The 17,066-nt window shown below is 58.5% G+C and overlaps 1 protein-coding gene and 1 long non-coding RNA gene across 6 annotated transcripts in view; both read left to right on the plus strand.

Annotated features, from left to right (window-relative positions):
• The window catches only part of LOC309850933, a 1,194,231-nt gene that overhangs the window by 480,355 nt on the left and 696,810 nt on the right, over positions 1-17,066 (plus strand). The gene's annotated exons all lie outside the window — the stretch shown is intronic.
• The window catches only part of RPTOR (regulatory associated protein of MTOR complex 1), a 308,584-nt gene that overhangs the window by 113,705 nt on the left and 177,813 nt on the right, over positions 1-17,066 (plus strand). For all 5 annotated transcript variants that reach the window (XR_014304486.1, XR_014304487.1, XM_082705400.1 and 2 more), the window contains one exon: positions 11,182-11,340. Coding sequence is in view for 1 of the 5 variants with exons in the window: in XM_082705400.1 (XP_082561526.1) it covers positions 11,182-11,340 (159 nt within the window). In the remaining 4 variants the exon portion in view is untranslated. The remainder of the gene's footprint in view (positions 1-11,181; positions 11,341-17,066) is intronic.

Consider the following 17,066-nt stretch of genomic DNA (forward strand, 5'->3'; position numbering starts at 1 on the left):
CACGTGCAGCGTTCGTTCATTTGAATCAGGACTCGAGTGAGGCAAGTTCTCTGTGGTTGGTTGACCCGTTGGTCCCTAGACTCTTCTGAAAGTCCGTCACCAGCTCCTGTCCTGCTCCACATTCTGTCTCCCCGCGATTTCCTGGTTGTGGAAACCAGGCGGCGGGCGAGCTGCTGTAGGGTCCCTGCCGTCTGGGGCCTGCGCATCGCCCCTCGCCTGCTCTGGGCCACACTCACCGGCCCTTGACTCTCCTCTATGCCATGGGAACCCTAGAGGCCTTGCCAGATTCGGTCAAGTTGGAGGGGTCCCGGGGGCACGGTGTCTCCTGGGGGCTCCCCCGCTAGCATGTGTGTCGTGGCTGCCGTGTCCTTTCACGGACGTTCGCAGCCGTGGGTGCTTGTCGCCTGGGGCCGTCCGTCAGCGACTGCAGAATGATCCTGTCATTCCCCCGTGCGCCTGGTGCGTCGCCTGGGGTATCGGTGAAGAAAAGCCGCTTCTCACCAGTCACTCGGCATCTCGCAGTGTTGCTCATCTAGGAAAGCCAATGTCAATACTTACGTCCTTTTATTTAGCAGATTTCAAAATCGTGAATCGCCCCCAGAGGTAGGCGGTCTGGGGTGTTAAGCGCAGTAGAAGCTTAACCGTTGTATCTGTTCACCATTGGTGCGCACACGGTTTCGTCTGGGGCCAGTGGGGCCTCTTGAATGTGGCCCCCGAGTCTTTTCGAGACCGTTCTAGCCACTTCCCCGTCGGGTATGTCCGCTTCCTGCTCTAGGCCTGCAGTCACCCGGTCCCTGAGGAGTCCTGGCTTCCTTTAGTGGGGGTGGTATTTAGAGCTTAATTGGCCCCTGGGCTGCTCACACTCAGACCGTCCCCCACCCCCGATCTTTGGTTTTTAAAGATAGAACTTGTCGTGAGCTCCTACTGCGTCAGGTTCAGGGCTACAAGGTTTTACCTAACCCCATGGGTCCTACAGCCGTATCTGCTTGCTCCCACACGGAACGTTGGGATTTTTCACCGGCATCCACGTGATCAGTCATGTCTTGTCCCCCACACCACACGCAGCACTTGCAGGAAGCAGAACCAGCATTACCCGCAGTGTTTTTCCCGGAAACTGTTCGCAGCGTGGCTGCGGCTCCTTCCGCCGCCGGGCGTGGCAGGGGAGTCGGGTCGTTCGCTTTAAACGTCCGTGGAGGGTTTCCTCTCAGTCTGCAATACAGCCAGCCAGAGGCACAGTTGAATTCGTTTGTTTCATTTGACTCATGGTTTTTAAGGACTACTTTCTAAAATGCTAATTTTGCTTGGTAGGTAAAATATTTAGTGGCTCCCAACTCACATACACAAAACAAGGTACATTCCAAGGAGTCTATCCCTGTCGTTGTCTTTCTTTTTTTAAAGTCGGCTCCACGCTCAGCACGAAGCCTGATGTGGGGCTTGAACTCAGGATTGCGCCATCAGGACCCGAGCTGAGATGAAGAGTCGGACCCTTGGCCGACTGAGCCCCCAGGCACCCTGTCCTGTCCCCTTCCTCCCGTGTCTGGCTTCCTTCTGTGGCAGGCCCGTTAACATTTCCCAGCGCACACATATGTAAAGGTGTGTCTCTTTACACACACACGTGTTTGCTTCTTTCTTGCGTAAATGGGAGTGTCGTGTACACAGTTTTCTCCGTCTTGCTATTTTCACCTTATTCGATTAGAACCGGTGTGTCCTCCCTAGAATTAAGGCTTCAGTTTTCCCTTGAAAGTGGGTTTCCCAAATGGGCACTGTTGACCTTTTGGGCCAGATGTGTTGTCCTTGTGGCAACAGTGACCCCTCCCCTGCCACGCTGTGAGGACGGTTGTGGGATGTTTGGCACCTTCCCTGGCATTTATCCATCAGGTGCCAGGAGCCCCCTCCCCGCCTTCCGTCCACCGAGGCTGTGTCCGGACCTCACCAGACTCCCCGGGGGCAGAAGGCTCCCTGCTGACAGGGGCATGTCCTGGGGCCTCTGCAGGGACTGCGTGGGCCTCTTTGTTGCAGAAGTGGACTCGGACCCTATCCGGAAGCTCTGGCTTCTGCGTTTGGATTTGGACCCGAACCAGCTCTCGTAGGTCTCTAGCGCCTGAAGGAAGGAAGGGAGGGAGGAAGGGAGGAAGGGAGGAAGGAAGGGCGGTTACTGAGGAACACAAAGCACAGAGAGGCGAGGGTCTGGTAAGATTCATGCGAAACTGCTCTTCCGGGGAAGATGCGTGTTGAAACCTGACATGTGACTGAGAAAACCGCCTTGAGCAGCGGTTCACAGACGCAGCCTGTGAAGGGCCTCGTGGCTCCCTGCCACACGTGCGTGCTGCGGGTCCCCTGCTGTCCCCACCGTCCAGCTGGACAGCTGGGGGGCTGTGGGAAGGAGCCAGGACCAGCCTTGGCCAGGATGCCAAGGGCCAGTGAAGCCGTCGCAAGTACCGTCCTCGAAACCATGGGTGGGGCGCATGAGCTCAAGGCTGGAGGGCGGTGGCCGACGCCGCGGGGATGGCACCGCGGGGAGCAGCTGCGGAGGCCACCGCTCACCTGCGCACGCCACGCCCAGACTTCCGAAGCCCCACTTGGAAATCAGATTAGGGCTGACAGGATCGTCGTGAACAACACGCACCTAATGGGAATGAGAGATTTCCTGGAAAAGTAAATGAATGGGATCGGCAGGCTTCTGTGACAGCCGGAGATCCGGGTTTCCAGCCGCAGCCAGAGGACAGTAGCCTCAGCGAGTCTGGCCCTCCACCGGCTGCCGCTGGGCCTGGGGGCAGCCCTCTCCGGGGCTTTGCTCTGAGTGGACTCGGGGGGGGGGGTTGTCAAAGCATCAGGCAGCCATCACTCTATGCCCAATCACTTTGGTGGCTGTTTCTCGGGATGAATCGGAGCGAGGTTCAAGATGGTGGGCCAGCCCAGGGGTGCGGCCCCAGCTGACCGCGCTGCTGGCCTGGTCTGGCAGCCATTTAACACTGTTTCCTCCTCAGTGTGAGGGTCTCAGCACTCGACTGTGTTTATTTCCTTACGCATTTTGTTACTGTTAGGCCTACGGTGGCGCCGAGGGCTGTTTTCAGCAGCTCTCTGCCGGCTGCGGCAGTGGCACAGACAGGCTGCAGACCTGGTGTGCCCGAGTCCCTGAGTCCCCAGATGCCCTAGTCCTGGGGCCCCGGGGCCCAGTGTCCCCTGCGCCTGCCGGGCAGCTCTGTAACTAGCAGTTACAGACCCCGCTGGGAGGTGGTCTGGCATTAACGGCAGGAGGGAGCGGTGTTTTCAGTGCTAACGTGCTATTTGGAAATGGACGTGCTATTTGGAAATGGACAAAAATCAGTAGCAGAGGGAGATTTCGGCTGCTTTGTCCCCGTAGCTCCGTGAGAGCCTTGCTGGGCTGTGTGAGGTGCTTGGCTCTGCTGCCCAGTCAGGGCGTACTCTCCGGCTCTGCCGAGTTTCCACCCTTCGTGAGATGGGCGGGCAGGGTTCCCTGGTGGGGCCCAGCGGCCATGTTCAGCCATACAGGATCATCACATTGGGGTGGCCAGACCTCGCCTCTGCCTCCTTGTTCCCTGCCTGTCCCCGTTTGCGCCTGTGTGAGCGAGCTCACCGGTCGTGTCCGCGTCTCCACTGACGGGCTCAGGGCACCGAGTGGTAAAACCGCAGAGTCTGGCTCAGAAGTGGGCCCTGCCCGCGCACCGTGTGTGGCCCGTGGTACTCACTGACCCCTGCGTCTCAGCTGCCGGCTGTAGAACGGGGACGTTCCGGCCGCCTGCTCGGTGGTGCTCGTGCAGGCACGGGGCGGGGAGCGAGGGCTCAGGATGTCGCTGGCACGTCCTCTGTGTGGCGCGTCCTCTGTGCCGCCCTCCGCCCTCCCCTTCTTGCCCGTGTTTTCCAGGTCCTTCGCCGCGCGTTTGCTCAGGTTGTCCTCAGGCTCTGAGGCACACAGGGCCGAACGGGGTTCGCTGTTTTAGGAGGAGGGAGCTGAGGTTCGCTTTGATTCCCACACTTTCCCAGGGTGTGGCTGACAACTCGCCAGTCTGGGGCTGAGTCTCAAGCCTTGCCTCTCGGGGACCCTAACTGTAGTGGAGGGAGGGACTTACCAGTGGGGACAGCAGACCCTCCCCTCTGCAGCTCCCGCCCAGCACCAAGCCACAAGGCCTGGGAGCTCAACAGGGACTGTGCCCAAGCGGGGAGGAGACCCTGGCAGAGCTGCCACCTGGGTGTGGAGGGAGGGGGCGGGGGGAGACCCCCCGGAGGGGCCTCACTGAGACCGGACTTGCCGCCAGCCTGCCGGGCGCATCACTGTCCAGGACAGACACCTGTCTTAGCCAGTCAGAGCCTTGTCGGAGACACCACTGCCCTGGGCAGATCTTGGTGGGGCGTGTGGGGTGGAAAACCCGGAAATATTTGTATTAGCAGCTACGCCAGCTGACGTCAGCGACGCTGGGCCAGGGCCTGCTGGAGCGCCGACTGAGCTCTGTGAACCAAGAGGAGGGGTCTTTGAAGGACCAGAATATGGCTTGGAGATAATTTACTACTCAGGTGTAGAGGGGAGCCCTGGCCCATCGAAGCAAGCAAGCATGTAGTGCGGTCAGAGCTGTCTGCGGGGGGAGCACGGCGAGGCACGCGGGTGAGCCCCACTGTTCACTGGAGCGCTGCCCCACGCAGGTGGGTGGCCTTCCAGAGCCAGACCCTCCTGAGGGGTCACTGCAAAGGAACATTATATTTCTGTTAGCTGAAATTCCAGAGTAACAGGAAAAGGTCCTAGGAAGAGCTGGAAAGTGACGGGTGACGTCGGTGTGTCTGGACTTCTAAGTTTACCCTTTCTGCTTCTGAAAAACAAGTGACCTCCGTTGGGCCCATACAGGAGACCAGGATTCAGTTCGCCCGGGCGTACCTTGCCAATGAGAAGGGCAGGGCATGGCGGCTGCCCTCGTGGCCGGGTGTGGCTCAGGACGACTCTGGTTTCCACCCTGCCACGGGCTCTGGCTGCCTTATTTTGTTTGGTTTTCATGAGATGGTTTTAGTCAGTCTCAGATTAGTCTTTCGGTGATGAGTTTGCAGAGGATACTGGTCACATTCTGTGTCCGTGTGGGTGCCCAGAGCCAGTGCCGCATCCGCCATTGGCTTGAGCCCCGGGAGCGAGGCCTTGGGGTGGTGCAGCTCCTCGGGGACGGTTATTGGCTGAGACACGGTTGCTTGCCGCCTGTTTAGGCTGCAGGGACCCAGTGTTCTGGCGGGACTCCGAAGATAAGTGGTAGCTTTTGTTGTTGTTTTTTCTTTAAATGAAAGGATTTGGGGGGAACGCAATGTTATAATAATGTCAGCAAAAATTATGCAGATAGCATCTCACAGTGAGACAGTGGGGACAGTGACAGAGAGAAGGAAATATGCGGACGGATGGGGACATTGAATCTGGGCTGTGCAGCAGCCTTCCTGCCGGCAGACTAGCCCTGGGCTGGGCCCTGCTGGGTTATGCGGGGATAGCGGAGCTCTGTGGCGGTCAGTCTCGGGGAAACGATAGGTTAATAAAGTCAGTGTTGTTCAGACTCGCCCGGGAATTCAGGCCCCACCCTTTTCCCGTGTGACTTCTGTGCAACCAGAGGTCAGGACTCGGGGAACTTCAGAGCGTGTGTCCTCACCAGCATGTTGTCTGGAAGGCGAGGCTGGTCCGTATGGAAGGATCCCGATCCTGTGTCATTCCCGCAGAGAAGTTGAGAAGCAGCCCCTGGGGGCCAGCAGGGCTGCGGGGAGCTGCGGCAGGAGGCGGGCGTTTGTGCAGGCTTGGGCAGGGAGACGGGGCTGCCCAGGGAGGGCAGCGTGTGGGCAGAGGTCCCAAGTCACGAAGGGCACGGCCTCACCAGACCTGCAGACAGCCCGCCGGGGCGCGTGGGGGAGGGGCTGTGTGCCGTACCCAGGCATGGCTGTGCTCCTGGGGGCAGTGGACATCCCCACCAAGGATTTGCTCTTAGAAGGCAAATGGCCTGATTGTGTGCTTGGAAAAGAAGCTCTGCCAGCCTGGACAGACTTGGAGAGTGGCTAGTCTGGGGTCCTGAGGACCCTTGGGGGCTTTTGACCCCGGATACAGGAAGAGATGGGACAGCCGTATGTGAGTGCCCGGCCACAGGCCCGGAGACCCCTGGCAAAGGCCCGAGAGAGGGGGAGCAGACGGACAGGGGCTTGAGGTGTGTGGCCTGGGTGATTCAAAAGAGCGTGGATGCTGGGGATGAGGTAGGGAGCCCAGAGGGGTTGGCCAGCGTGGACCAAGAAAAGGAATAGCATCGTCGGTTTGTGCTCGAAGACGCCGCCCGGGGCGAGTGTGTCGCGTGGGAGAGGGGAGGCCGAGTCACAGCCATGCCGGAGGTTTGAGGGAAGAGGCTGGACCTGGGAGAGAGGGGAGAGGCCACCGGCTCAGCAGTCGGAGGGAGGAGGCAGGAGAGGAGAGGCAGGAGAAGGCAGGACGGGGACCGGCCCTCCAGAGAGCGACGGGCCGCCTGGGTCATGGAGACCTGGTGGTGGCAGGAACCTCAGAGCGCTTGCCCGTGAAGGCTTGGCGACCCTACAAGACAGTCTGGGAGCAACAGGGACATACCGGAATGGCTTGGAAAGGAGAGGTGCACGGCCTCATGCGTGTGGAGTGCCCTCAGCGTGCACACAGGCCTGCCCGTGCGGGGGGCCGTGTTGTTCTCACTCCAGCCCTCCGGCCGAGGGAGAGGAATGGGCTCCGCCAGCCACCCAGCCCTCCTTCTGTCCGGTCAGTATGTGACGTACGTTTGCTCCCTTCCCTTACTCTTTGTCCCTTATCTCTGTCCCTGGAAGACCCCTCGTAGTCCCAAACCAGGAGCCTGGCAGGGGCACTGCTGCTTCTCCATCCCCTTGTCTCCAGGGAGCTGTCTTGAGCGGGGGAATGTCTTTTCGTGACTTTTCATCCATTGCAAACCTTGGAAGACATATACATTTGCTGGTGACAAAGGGAGTCCTCGTTCCTCCGGTCTCTGCCTGCAGACAGCACTCCTTGTTTCCTGCACCAGACAGACAGCTTGTCCCTTGGGAGGGTCACCTGTCTGCCGGGCAGTCCCGCTCACAGGGAGGGGAGTGTCAGCTGCGTCTCACTGCACTCCCGGAGCTGGCTGCGTCTGCGGGCGCCCGCGTTTGCCCCGGTCTGGAGCGGCAGAAGGTCATCGGTAGAAGAAGAGCTTACACACTCTGTCCCTAGCAGAGCTGAATGCTCGGTGCAGAAACTCCAGTCCTCCGGCTCCCAGCTCCTTTCGAAGAAGCCCACTGGGCTTTGCAATCTTGAGCAGGAAGTCTGAACGGGTCACCTTTGGTTCCTGCACAGTTACTTACTGAGTGCCAGCTACGTTTCAGGCACTGCACTTACCCAAGGTGGCCGTAGTGACCAGGGAGATCACATCCCGGCCTTTTCAGGACACTAGTCAGGGCAGGAGAAAGGGCCGCCCGATGGGCAGTGGGCAGATGGAGTCAGGGGCCCTCAGTGCTGTCGCTGGGGGGCCAGATGTGCTCTGGGAGCGTTTGGCATGGGGTACGTGACGCAGGTTTCTGGGGCCACCAGAAAGTGAGTTCTGGAGAAGTGACAGTTCACCTGATATTTGAAGAAGGAAGTGGAAATGTCCAGGCAGGACTTGGAGCTGGGGTTAGAGGACGAATAGGAAGAGGGTCTGGCAGAGGGCTAGAAGGTGGGGGGAGCGTAGACTTGGAAGATACTTCCTTGTGGTTGGAGCATAGACTCCCAGAAGTTATAGAGACAAGGTTCGATCGGGACTCATGGGCCACTCTAAAAAACTTGCTGTGGGTCAGTGGGAAGCCATCAAAGGGTTTTCAGCAAGTGAGACCTACTGAGTGCTGAGGAGTGGGTTTGGAAAGAGCAAAATAGTACTGACGGGTTACTTGGGAAGTTTGAGTCATCTAAGGAATGGATGAGGGTGGTGGTGGTGGTGGTGAGATTGGTGGTGAGGATGATGATGGTGTCAGGGGTGAGGATGGTGGTGGCGAGGATGGTGGTGGTGGTGAGGGTGGTGGTGAGGATGGTGGTGGTGGTCGTGGCGACAGTGCTGGCACCTGCACTGGCCTGCCCTGCGTGGTGTTACTGGGAATGGAAAGGGCTTTTTGAGGGGTGGGGATGGAAAGTCCCCGAACTGCCAGGGCCCGGAGCTTTCCCTGCCGGGCCGCCGTCTAGGACAGGCATCCCTCGAGCAGACCTGACCTTTCTCTCTGCCACGCATTTCCCCAGAAGTCCTTCCTTCCTGCTTGGGAAAGGGCCCAGAGTGAAACATTTTCAAGTCCCCAGACCAGGGGCAAAAGTGGCCCAAATTCGAACATTACATTTGTTCCTCCTAGATGGTCCTGAGAAAATCTCGGGGGCATTTCCTTTCTCCGGTCTGAGCTGAGGTGTCGTCGTCGCTGAGGGCGGACGGACGGGTGGAGATGAGGTCATGGGCGCGGCCGGACGAGGCGGCAGTGGTCTTCACTGGACACCCCAAGGAGACACAGGCCTCTTTGCTGTGGGGTCTGCCAGGAGAGAAGACCCCGGAGCACCGCCCCGACTCCCTGTGCCCTGGGTGCGCTGGCAGCATCCGGGGCGGCCTCGCCTGACCATGAGCGGCCACTGCACTGTCCAGGCCCTGCACTCTGTCCTCGCACGAGGAGGAGCCTGAGAAGAATAGAGCTGCGCCGGGGACACAGAAGCTGGCTGCGGCCGCCCTGCTCGGGCCTCCTCAGTGCAGAAGGTTGCTGGATGCCAGCGGCGGGCCGGCGGCCATCACGAGGACAGGAGACACGGCCACACGTTCCTTCATCCAGCCAGGGGCAGCCTTGGTCTCCCCCCGTTGCCTCCTGCACAGGATCCACACGCGCCTGAAGCACGTCGTGAGGTCTGGACTTGGAGCCGGAATCCCGACCACCACCAGCCGTGTTTGCGAGCCTGTGGCATCTTTGCTTATGTCGCTCACACGGTCTCGGGTCCCGCAAGGGCCTCGGTGCTTCCTCTGCCGTTTGTGTCCCTCGGACCGTGGGGCCGGGACCCAGGCATTGTCGTTTCAAAACCAAACCGAACACGGTGTGGTGACATTTAATTTAGTGCTTCTCATTCCAAAGCCCTTAAAAATATTAATTAATTCCCATAAAACCCCAGGAGGCATATTATTCCTATCCGTAGCACCTTTTGTGCTAGTCCGTAATGGTCCTTTTGGTGCAGTAGGTGGCAAAGTGAGGCTAAATCATTTTTCTGCAGCCCCACGGGAGAAGACCTCGGTGGAGGCCAGGTCAGCAGTAATGAATCTGGTTTTATGGCTGTCTCTGAGGAATGTCAACCCCGTGGCCTTGCATGTGATTTGGGGGAACCAGCACCCCCCTTCAGACTGATCTCTGGGGGAGGCGGACCGTCCTTCCCCGGAGCTGGGACTTCGCAAACCTCAGGTCATTTGCTGCAGGAAGGAGGCCAAGCTGAGGAGAGCCGGGAGTGAGCAGTGGGGCAGGGGGGCGCTTGGCATGTCCCCTCGAAACAAGCCCAGCGACCTGGGGCCGTGACGTGAGCGCAGGCCCACGGAGCGGACGGCCTCCTGCTGCCGGCGGATGGCGTGGCCTGTGGGGATTTCAGGGCGCCTTGCCTGGGAGCGGCTCCTGCCTGCCGTAGGTTGGGGTTCTGTATTGGAGGAGCAGCAGAGCCACTGGCGAAGGAGGCTCCGGTGCGTGGGGTTGAGCGTGGGGTCTTCCCCTCCAACCCACTCGCTGACTTCACGGCGTGCTTGTGCGGTGCGGTTTGGGGGGCCCGTGTCTGAGTCGTCTCAGCAAGGTGTGCCCTGTCGGCCCCGGAGCTGGAGTTCTCTGGTCAGCCACCTTCGCCTCGTCTCCTGGCGTCAACCGAAACTGAGCTGTTAGGGGGGTCAGGACTCCGTGCCCGGCTCGGTCTCGCGCAGAGCACAGACCCGCGGTTTGTCGGGGAGGAGTCCGGAGTGCGAGCCTGCGTTGTTTTTGTCACTGTCTACTCTGTAGGATTCCAGAACACGCAAGTGTCCGCCACCCAGACCCGGCGATGCCCGTGGGCGCGCCTTCCCACACCGTGCTGGGGGCCACGCACGTCATTGAAGCGTCGGGTCGGATGCATCCTTTTCCTCTTCTTGTCACTGAGTATTGTCGTCGGTCACTCGGCAGCTGTGTGCTGGCGACGGGGCGCATCGTGAGGCCGTGGGAAGGATGCGGGCATAGAGCCAGCGCTGGGGGCGCACCTGAGCCTGCCTCAGTGCTCGCGGTGTCTGTGGCCCCGCCGCGGTCACACACGGACATGTAATGATGACTGCATGTCAGGGAGAGAAAAGATGGTCCATCCTGCCCGGGGGTCCGGGAGGGGTCACGCACCAGGGCCGGGGCCTCCACGACACGAGATTGAGCCCCTGCTTTGACCCGGACCGTCTCCCCGCCAGTCGGCCCTTCAGAGCCCCCATGTGGGGACCCACAGCCTGCATCAGCGTCAGGTGGACGCACACTGCTGCGCCCATGGGTGGGGAGCTTGGCACCTCACATCCGTGTGAGCGTCCTCTCGGGCCTCCGGGGCGGCCCCCTTGTTTTATGGGCAGCGTTCTGGCCTGTTAGGGGGAGACGCGGGGAGGGAAGACCCCGCCCCCTCACCGCGTGTCGGTCACGTGCATGTGCTGTTGATCGGAGTTGATTTCAGGTCCTGCTCATCCCGCGAATTGCTGCGGTTCGTCCGTGCGGGTCCGGCTGGAGCCGGCAGGGGCTCGGCAGGGCCAGCGTGGCCCGGAGGAGGGGCAGGCAGCTTCCCTCCTCCGGCCGGCGCTTTCTCTCGGCGCTGCTGTGCCGTGTCGGCCCGCGGCCTCCTGCACTTTACCGAAGTTTGCCTTTCCCCTTCCAGAGGATTTCCCTCCGGAGGCTTCGGTGTCTCAAGAGACGCGGGTGCTGTCACAGTGGCTGGGTGTGGCCGCGCGGCCCTCACTCATCTCGCGCGCTCGTCACACGCCTCCCCGGGTGGCTTGCTAGCTGGACGAAGCCCCACGGCCCCTGAGGGAGGCGTCACCCCAGGCTTACAGGTGGAGCAGCTCGGGGTCGCTTGTCCAGGGTCCCATAGCTGCTCAGCGCAAACTCAGGGTGGGGACGGGGCATGTACCCACGCATCCCTGACTCCACGGTGAGTTCTTTCATCTTCTCCCACGACAGGCCCGGTACAAGCAGAGCCTCGACCCGACCGTGGACGAAGTGAAGAAGCTGTGCACGTCCTTACGCCGAAACGCCAAGGAGGAGCGGGTCCTCTTCCACTACAACGGCCACGGGGTGCCCAGGCCCACTGTGAACGGGGAGATCTGGGTCTTCAACAAGGTAGGAGCCCCTCAGAGGTCCGTGGGGGCCCCGCCCCTTTCTCCTGCCGCCCAGCTGCGTGTAGGTGTTGGTGGTCGGCTGCGGCTCCGCTGCTGGTCACTCCGCATCCACGGACCCAGACGCAGCGAGGTCCAGCCGGGCTGCATGGTGGGGAGTTGTGGGGTCAGCTCCGTCTCAGCTGTCAGGGCTGGGACAGGCACGAGGCGCGTGGCCACGGAGCGGTCGTCTGGAGGCCGTGGCGTGGTGCCCCCAGTGCCCTCTTCCCGCAGCAGGCACGACCTGCTTGTGCGTCTGCCGTGTGCGTCACACGGTGACCAGGTTTCTCAGTTCGCTGAGTGTTCCTCTGAGAATCAGAGGTTTCCTTAGGGAAGAAAATGGTGCGGATTCCAAGGAGCTCACACCAGGCCACCTGCAGACGTGGCCTTGGCTCCACGCTCCCCACAGCCAGGTGGGTGGCCTCCTGTGGCTCCTTAACCAACCATGGGGGGCGAATGTGAGGGGATGGCGACGCCCTCCACCATTTTCCCGGCTGGGAGTGGCAAGTCCCCCCCGCCCGGCCCATGGGGCCACGTGCTCTCCTTGCACACGGTGTGCAAGGCAGTACCTGGAGGCGTGCCGTGTTGGGCACCACAGGGCTTTGGAGCCCCTGTGCCCTCCGCAGCGCAGGCTCCCTCCTGCCCGCTGGGTTCACTGGCTCAGTGGATCTCGGGTCTTCATTACCTTGCCTGCCTTTGAGCAGCCGCCCTTCCTGTGGCCATCCGGGCGCGTGGGGTCTGGGTGTCTGCGGGCTCTTGGGATGGGGATCCTTCGGAGCCTGCTCCCGCCCGGGTTATGCTTTGAGCATCTGTCCCTGCTGCTCCGGTGCCTGTGCCCGTCCCTCAGGCCCGCTGGGGGGACATCTCGGGACCTGTTCAGTGCCTTCTGTACAGGCAGACGTCTCTGTGGTTCCCGTGGTTCTCCTAAACTGCCCACCTTCCTGCCCAGCACTGTGGTCAGGACTTGGTTTTTCTGTCCAGCGTGGGGATAATGAGGGTCTCCCCAGGGGCCACTGAGCGCCTTCTGACCACTGGTCGGCCGCGGAGCTTCCCCTTCTCGAAGTGCACACTCCTCTCCATTTTCCCCTTGGGTTAGTGTGTCATCTTCTTATTGATTTGGAAGAAATCTTCATATCCTGGACAGCGGCCCTTTATCATTTTTATGAATTGTGAGTGTCCTCTCTGAACGTACGGCTTGGTCTGTTGGTTTGCTTCTGCCTCCTAATAGCGTCCCCTCGTAGTGGTTCTTTGTCATCACGTGGTCATCGTGGTCCGTCTCCCTTTATGGTGTGGACATTTCGTGTCTTCCTTAAGACGTCCTCCCTCGTGCCAGGGTTGCAGAAGTGTTCCCCTAGATGCTCTTCTAGAAGGCTTGTATTTTTGTCCGTTGCATTTAGGTCCCTAATCTGCCTGAAACAGGTTTCATACGTACTTTTAGGCAGGAGTTTATACTCTCTTTTTTGTCCCCCCGCAATGGATACCTCTTAGTTCCATTATTATTTAATGCCAACTTTGAACAAAATCACGTTTCCACAGTGTGTGGGCATGTTCTGAGAGCTGTGCTCCATGGGTCTGCCTCTGTGCCAGGAAACTGTTCACGAGGCGGGTTCCCAGTGCTTCTGGTGTTTAGGGAGCAGACCCCCCCCCCCCGCCTCGTTCTTCTTCAGTTCTTCTCGGCTGTCCTGCACCTTACGTCTTCCTTTAAACTAGTGCATTAACTTGTCCATCAGTTGATTAGTGGTCAGGGAGACCCAGGGTCTTCGTGACGAGTCTGCCGAGGTTTGCTCTCCTTCTCCTTCTTCTTTTTTTTAAGATTTTATTAATTTATTTGACAGAGATCACTGGCAGAGAGGCAGGCGGCGGGGAGGAAGCAGGCTCCCTGCTGAGCAGAGAGCCTGAAGTGGGGCTCGATCCCGGGACCCCGAGATCATGACCTGAGCCAAAGGCAGAGGCTTAACCCACTGAGCCACCCAGGCGCCCCCAAACTATGTTCTTCTTAAGTATCAGTAGTATTTCACAAAATAATTGTGATAATAATTTCACAAAAGTTTTCATCATTTGTTAGATATATTTCTGGCTGCTTTATATTTTTGATGTTATAAATGTTTACTATAAAATTATATTTTTTAAGTTTTTACCAGGGTGTATGGAAAGGCAGTTGATTTTTGTACATTTATTTTATGTTTATCAATTTTCTGTTTTCTTACCGTTTCTCATAATTTATCTACACACACTTTTCTCTTGTTTTATAGACTCTTCGCTAGGTAGAAAATAGATTGTTCAGGAAGTTGAACGTTGGTTTACACAGATGCGTGGTGTCACGCGTCAACCATTACCGTGTTGTGCAGGACAGTTGGACGGCCCCCGCCCCCCAGCAGCATCCGTGGACACTCGCCGTCGTCCGCTTTCGAGAGTGCGGGTATCTGGGATCATGGTCTCGGGCGTTCTCAGATCGGCTCTCTCCGGCTGGGGATATGCATCTCGGTTCTCTCACGTGTTCTTGTGTCTTGATGGCTCACTTCTTTTTACCCTGAGTGACGCATCACTGTCTGGATGGACCCCGATTGAAGGACATCTTGGTTGCTTCTGGGTTAGTTGGCTCTTGTGAATGCAGGTTTTTGGTTAGACAAGGTTTTTTACTAATTTGGGTCCATACCTCCGAGCGCGTTGCTAGATCCGAGAGTATGTTCAGCTTTCTAAGCCACCTCCAAGCTGTCCTCTGAAGGGGCTGCGTCAGTTGGCCTCCCGGCAGCAGGGACGAGAGTGCCTGGTGTCCCCCGTCCCACTGAGCACGTGCAGTTGCCAGTGTCTGGGAGTTTAGCTCTTCTCGTTAGGCACACGGTGGTGTCTCATTGTGGTTTGACTTTGCAGTTCCTTAATGACATGTAATGTGGACTGTCTTCACCTGCTCCCTGGTCATCTGTGTATCTTCTGCGGTGGGGTGTCCGTATCTTTGCCCACTCATTTTTTCAAGTGCTTTCCAGGCGTGGCATGCAGCCCAGTGGGGCCCGAGTTCACGACCCAAGATCAAGACCTGACAAGACCCTGAGTCCGGTGCTTGGCCACCTGACACCCCTGTTTTGCCCACTTTTAAATAGGGTTGTTTTCTTGCTCACTTTGAAGATTCTTTGTGTATTTTGGACGCGAGTGCTTTATCAGGTGTTTGTTCTGTAAATTCTCCCTCCCAGTCCGCGACTCGTGCTTTCGCTCGCCCAACAAGGCACATCGACTTTTTGGCGGCTCCAGACCAGCTATTCTCTAGAATGTTTTGTCCTAAGCTTGTAGCAGACGGGACTGAGAGTCTGACTCCACGTCCTGCCACCCACAGGGACGCGCTGTACATATGGAGACGAAGGTGTGTCTCACAGGTACTAGTGGTCAGAGGGCCGGCCTGGCCCCGTTGGCAGTCAGAGAACGGACTTGGAGACCGTGTGTTGCCAGAGGAGGAGCAGGACGTTTCATGACGACCCGCACGCGGTCGGGTGAGCCGCCCTGAGTGCGTGTGTACCTGACGGGAACGCTCCGTGCACAGAGCTAGCCTGCCGGCCCCAGAGAGAGCCGCGCATCCACAGTCCTCGTCAGAGCTTGGAAGAACCGTCTGTCAGTCATTGCGGGTCAGAATGGAAGTTAAAATTACAGCTAAAGTGGGCAATCAAAAACTTTGTCACAGAGAAAACTCCAGACATAGTATGTGTTTTCTAGTTAAAAAGGAATCCATTACCACCACGAAAGCCTGGAACGCCACCGTCGGCCACTTTGCGCAGCGGACACCAGCCTCTGCTGACACGGCAGACCGTGCGCCCTCTCAGGCGTGGCTGGTGGGTCCCCCAGAGGGCCACGCGCGGGTCCCCCATGTCTCCGTGACGCCTGAGGGATCAGCCTCCTGCAGCGCATACCCTCTGAGCACAGAAGCTGGAATTGCAAGGTATCTGGAAAATCCTCAACTATTTGCACAGTGAGTAACACGTGTGTCAAGAAAGATACCACAAAGGAAATAAAGATAATTGAGACTGAACAGTGGGACTGGGGCTCACCAGATTTGCAGGATCGGTTTAGCTTAAATCTTTATGCAGAAAGGCAGGAAGGTTTGAAATTGGAATCGCGGTTTCTGCCTTAAGAAACTAGAAAGCGATCGGCCCACTAAGCTCAAAGCCTGGAGAACGAGAGACGCATCAAAGAGCAGCGAGGAGCAAAGTGGAGGCGGCCGTGGGGAGGGCCGACCGCTCACGTCGTTGTTCGGAAGGACGAGTCTCTAGCTGGACAGATCGAGGAGGAAAGAGAAGACAGGACCCTCGTGAGGAAAGGAAGGAGCCGACACCCCCCGAGCCCTGTAGACTAGAGGAGAGGGGGCAGTTGATGTTGTATACCAGTATGTTTAACAGCCTAGATTAGATGGGAAATGCCTGAAAACACACAACTTACCCAGAGTGACCCAGAATGAAACAGAAAACCCGAGGAGCCCTGTATCCATCAGAGACCGAATTTGTGGTTGAAAGTCTTACAGTCGACTGGTGGACGAGCGCGTGTTTTCCTTTGAAAATTATCGTACAGCAAACGGTTTCCTGATCAGTGTGTGTAAACTGTTAAATCATTAAGGGAAAAAAGGCATCTGGGGGGTGTTCCTCCTAAAGCAGGAGGCGCACAGGCCGCGGGACGTGAGGCACGAGGCCCCCGAGTTTGTCCTCCACCCTCGCCAGCCGGCCCAGGCCCTGCAGGAGCGGGTCCCCCCCCCCCCTCCGGCGGCCACCGCGGAGGGACCGGATGTGTGTGTAACTGCCCGCCCCGCCCTCCCCCAGCCCTGCCGGGCTGATGCACGTGAGGTTGAGAACTTCTGCTCTATAAATCCGGTTCTCAAATAGGATAAGACATCCCAGGAACGGGTTAGGGTTTTATCTCTGAGCATCAGGGGAATCCTATTTTTTTTTGAACGTTGAAGCTCTCACAAAGCAATAGTCCCGAGTTCTCCAGCACTTCTCCTAAAGAGAGGGGATGTGCACCCACCGTCTTCGGTGGTCGCAGACAAGCATCAAGTTCTAGAAATCCTCAGAAAAGTCAGGTCTACAATAAAATTAACAGCTGTTTTTCCCTTGGAGCCTGCGGCACTCTCCGTACGGGTACAGTAGTTACAAGAAATGATTCGGTAGGATTTGGCGCCGCCGCGGCTCTAGAATTACAAGTGTGCGAGTTTGATAGCGGAGCACGGAGGAGCCTCCGCCTTCCGCGGCCTCGAGGACGCGCTGGGCACGGAGCGGAAGGGGCGAGCCCGCCACCCCCGGTAGAGCAGCTTTCAAAACCAGTATGTGCTGTTGCTTAGTGAGACCTGTTTAGAAGTACTGACGGAGCACCCGGTTATTTGACTGTGACAAAGGAGAGGCAGACGGAGGGTCCGCGAAGCCAGTGGGCCTCCAGCCGGGAGGGTTTTGAGGGACGGAGAGTTTGCTTGGGGCTCCCGCTCCCGAGTCGCTGGCGGCCGCGCTTGGACCCAGAGCCGGGCTCTTCCACACCTGACATTCTGGGCCGTCCCCTTCCATGGGGGGTCCTGTGTTCGGAGGACGCCCTGTGGAAGGAAAATGCATCTTCTGCGTCTTCCTGCGGACCTCTCTGCAGGCGGGGCTGCGGGGCCACACGCAGGGTCAGAAGGAGGCTCGCCGCCCCGGGGGTCCCTCCAGGAAAGCCGTCAGGAGGAGGCAC

Source organism: Mustela nivalis (genome assembly GCF_964662115.1).
Source record: "Mustela nivalis genome assembly, chromosome: 17".
In the NCBI taxonomy this organism is placed as follows: domain Eukaryota; kingdom Metazoa; phylum Chordata; class Mammalia; order Carnivora; family Mustelidae; genus Mustela; species Mustela nivalis.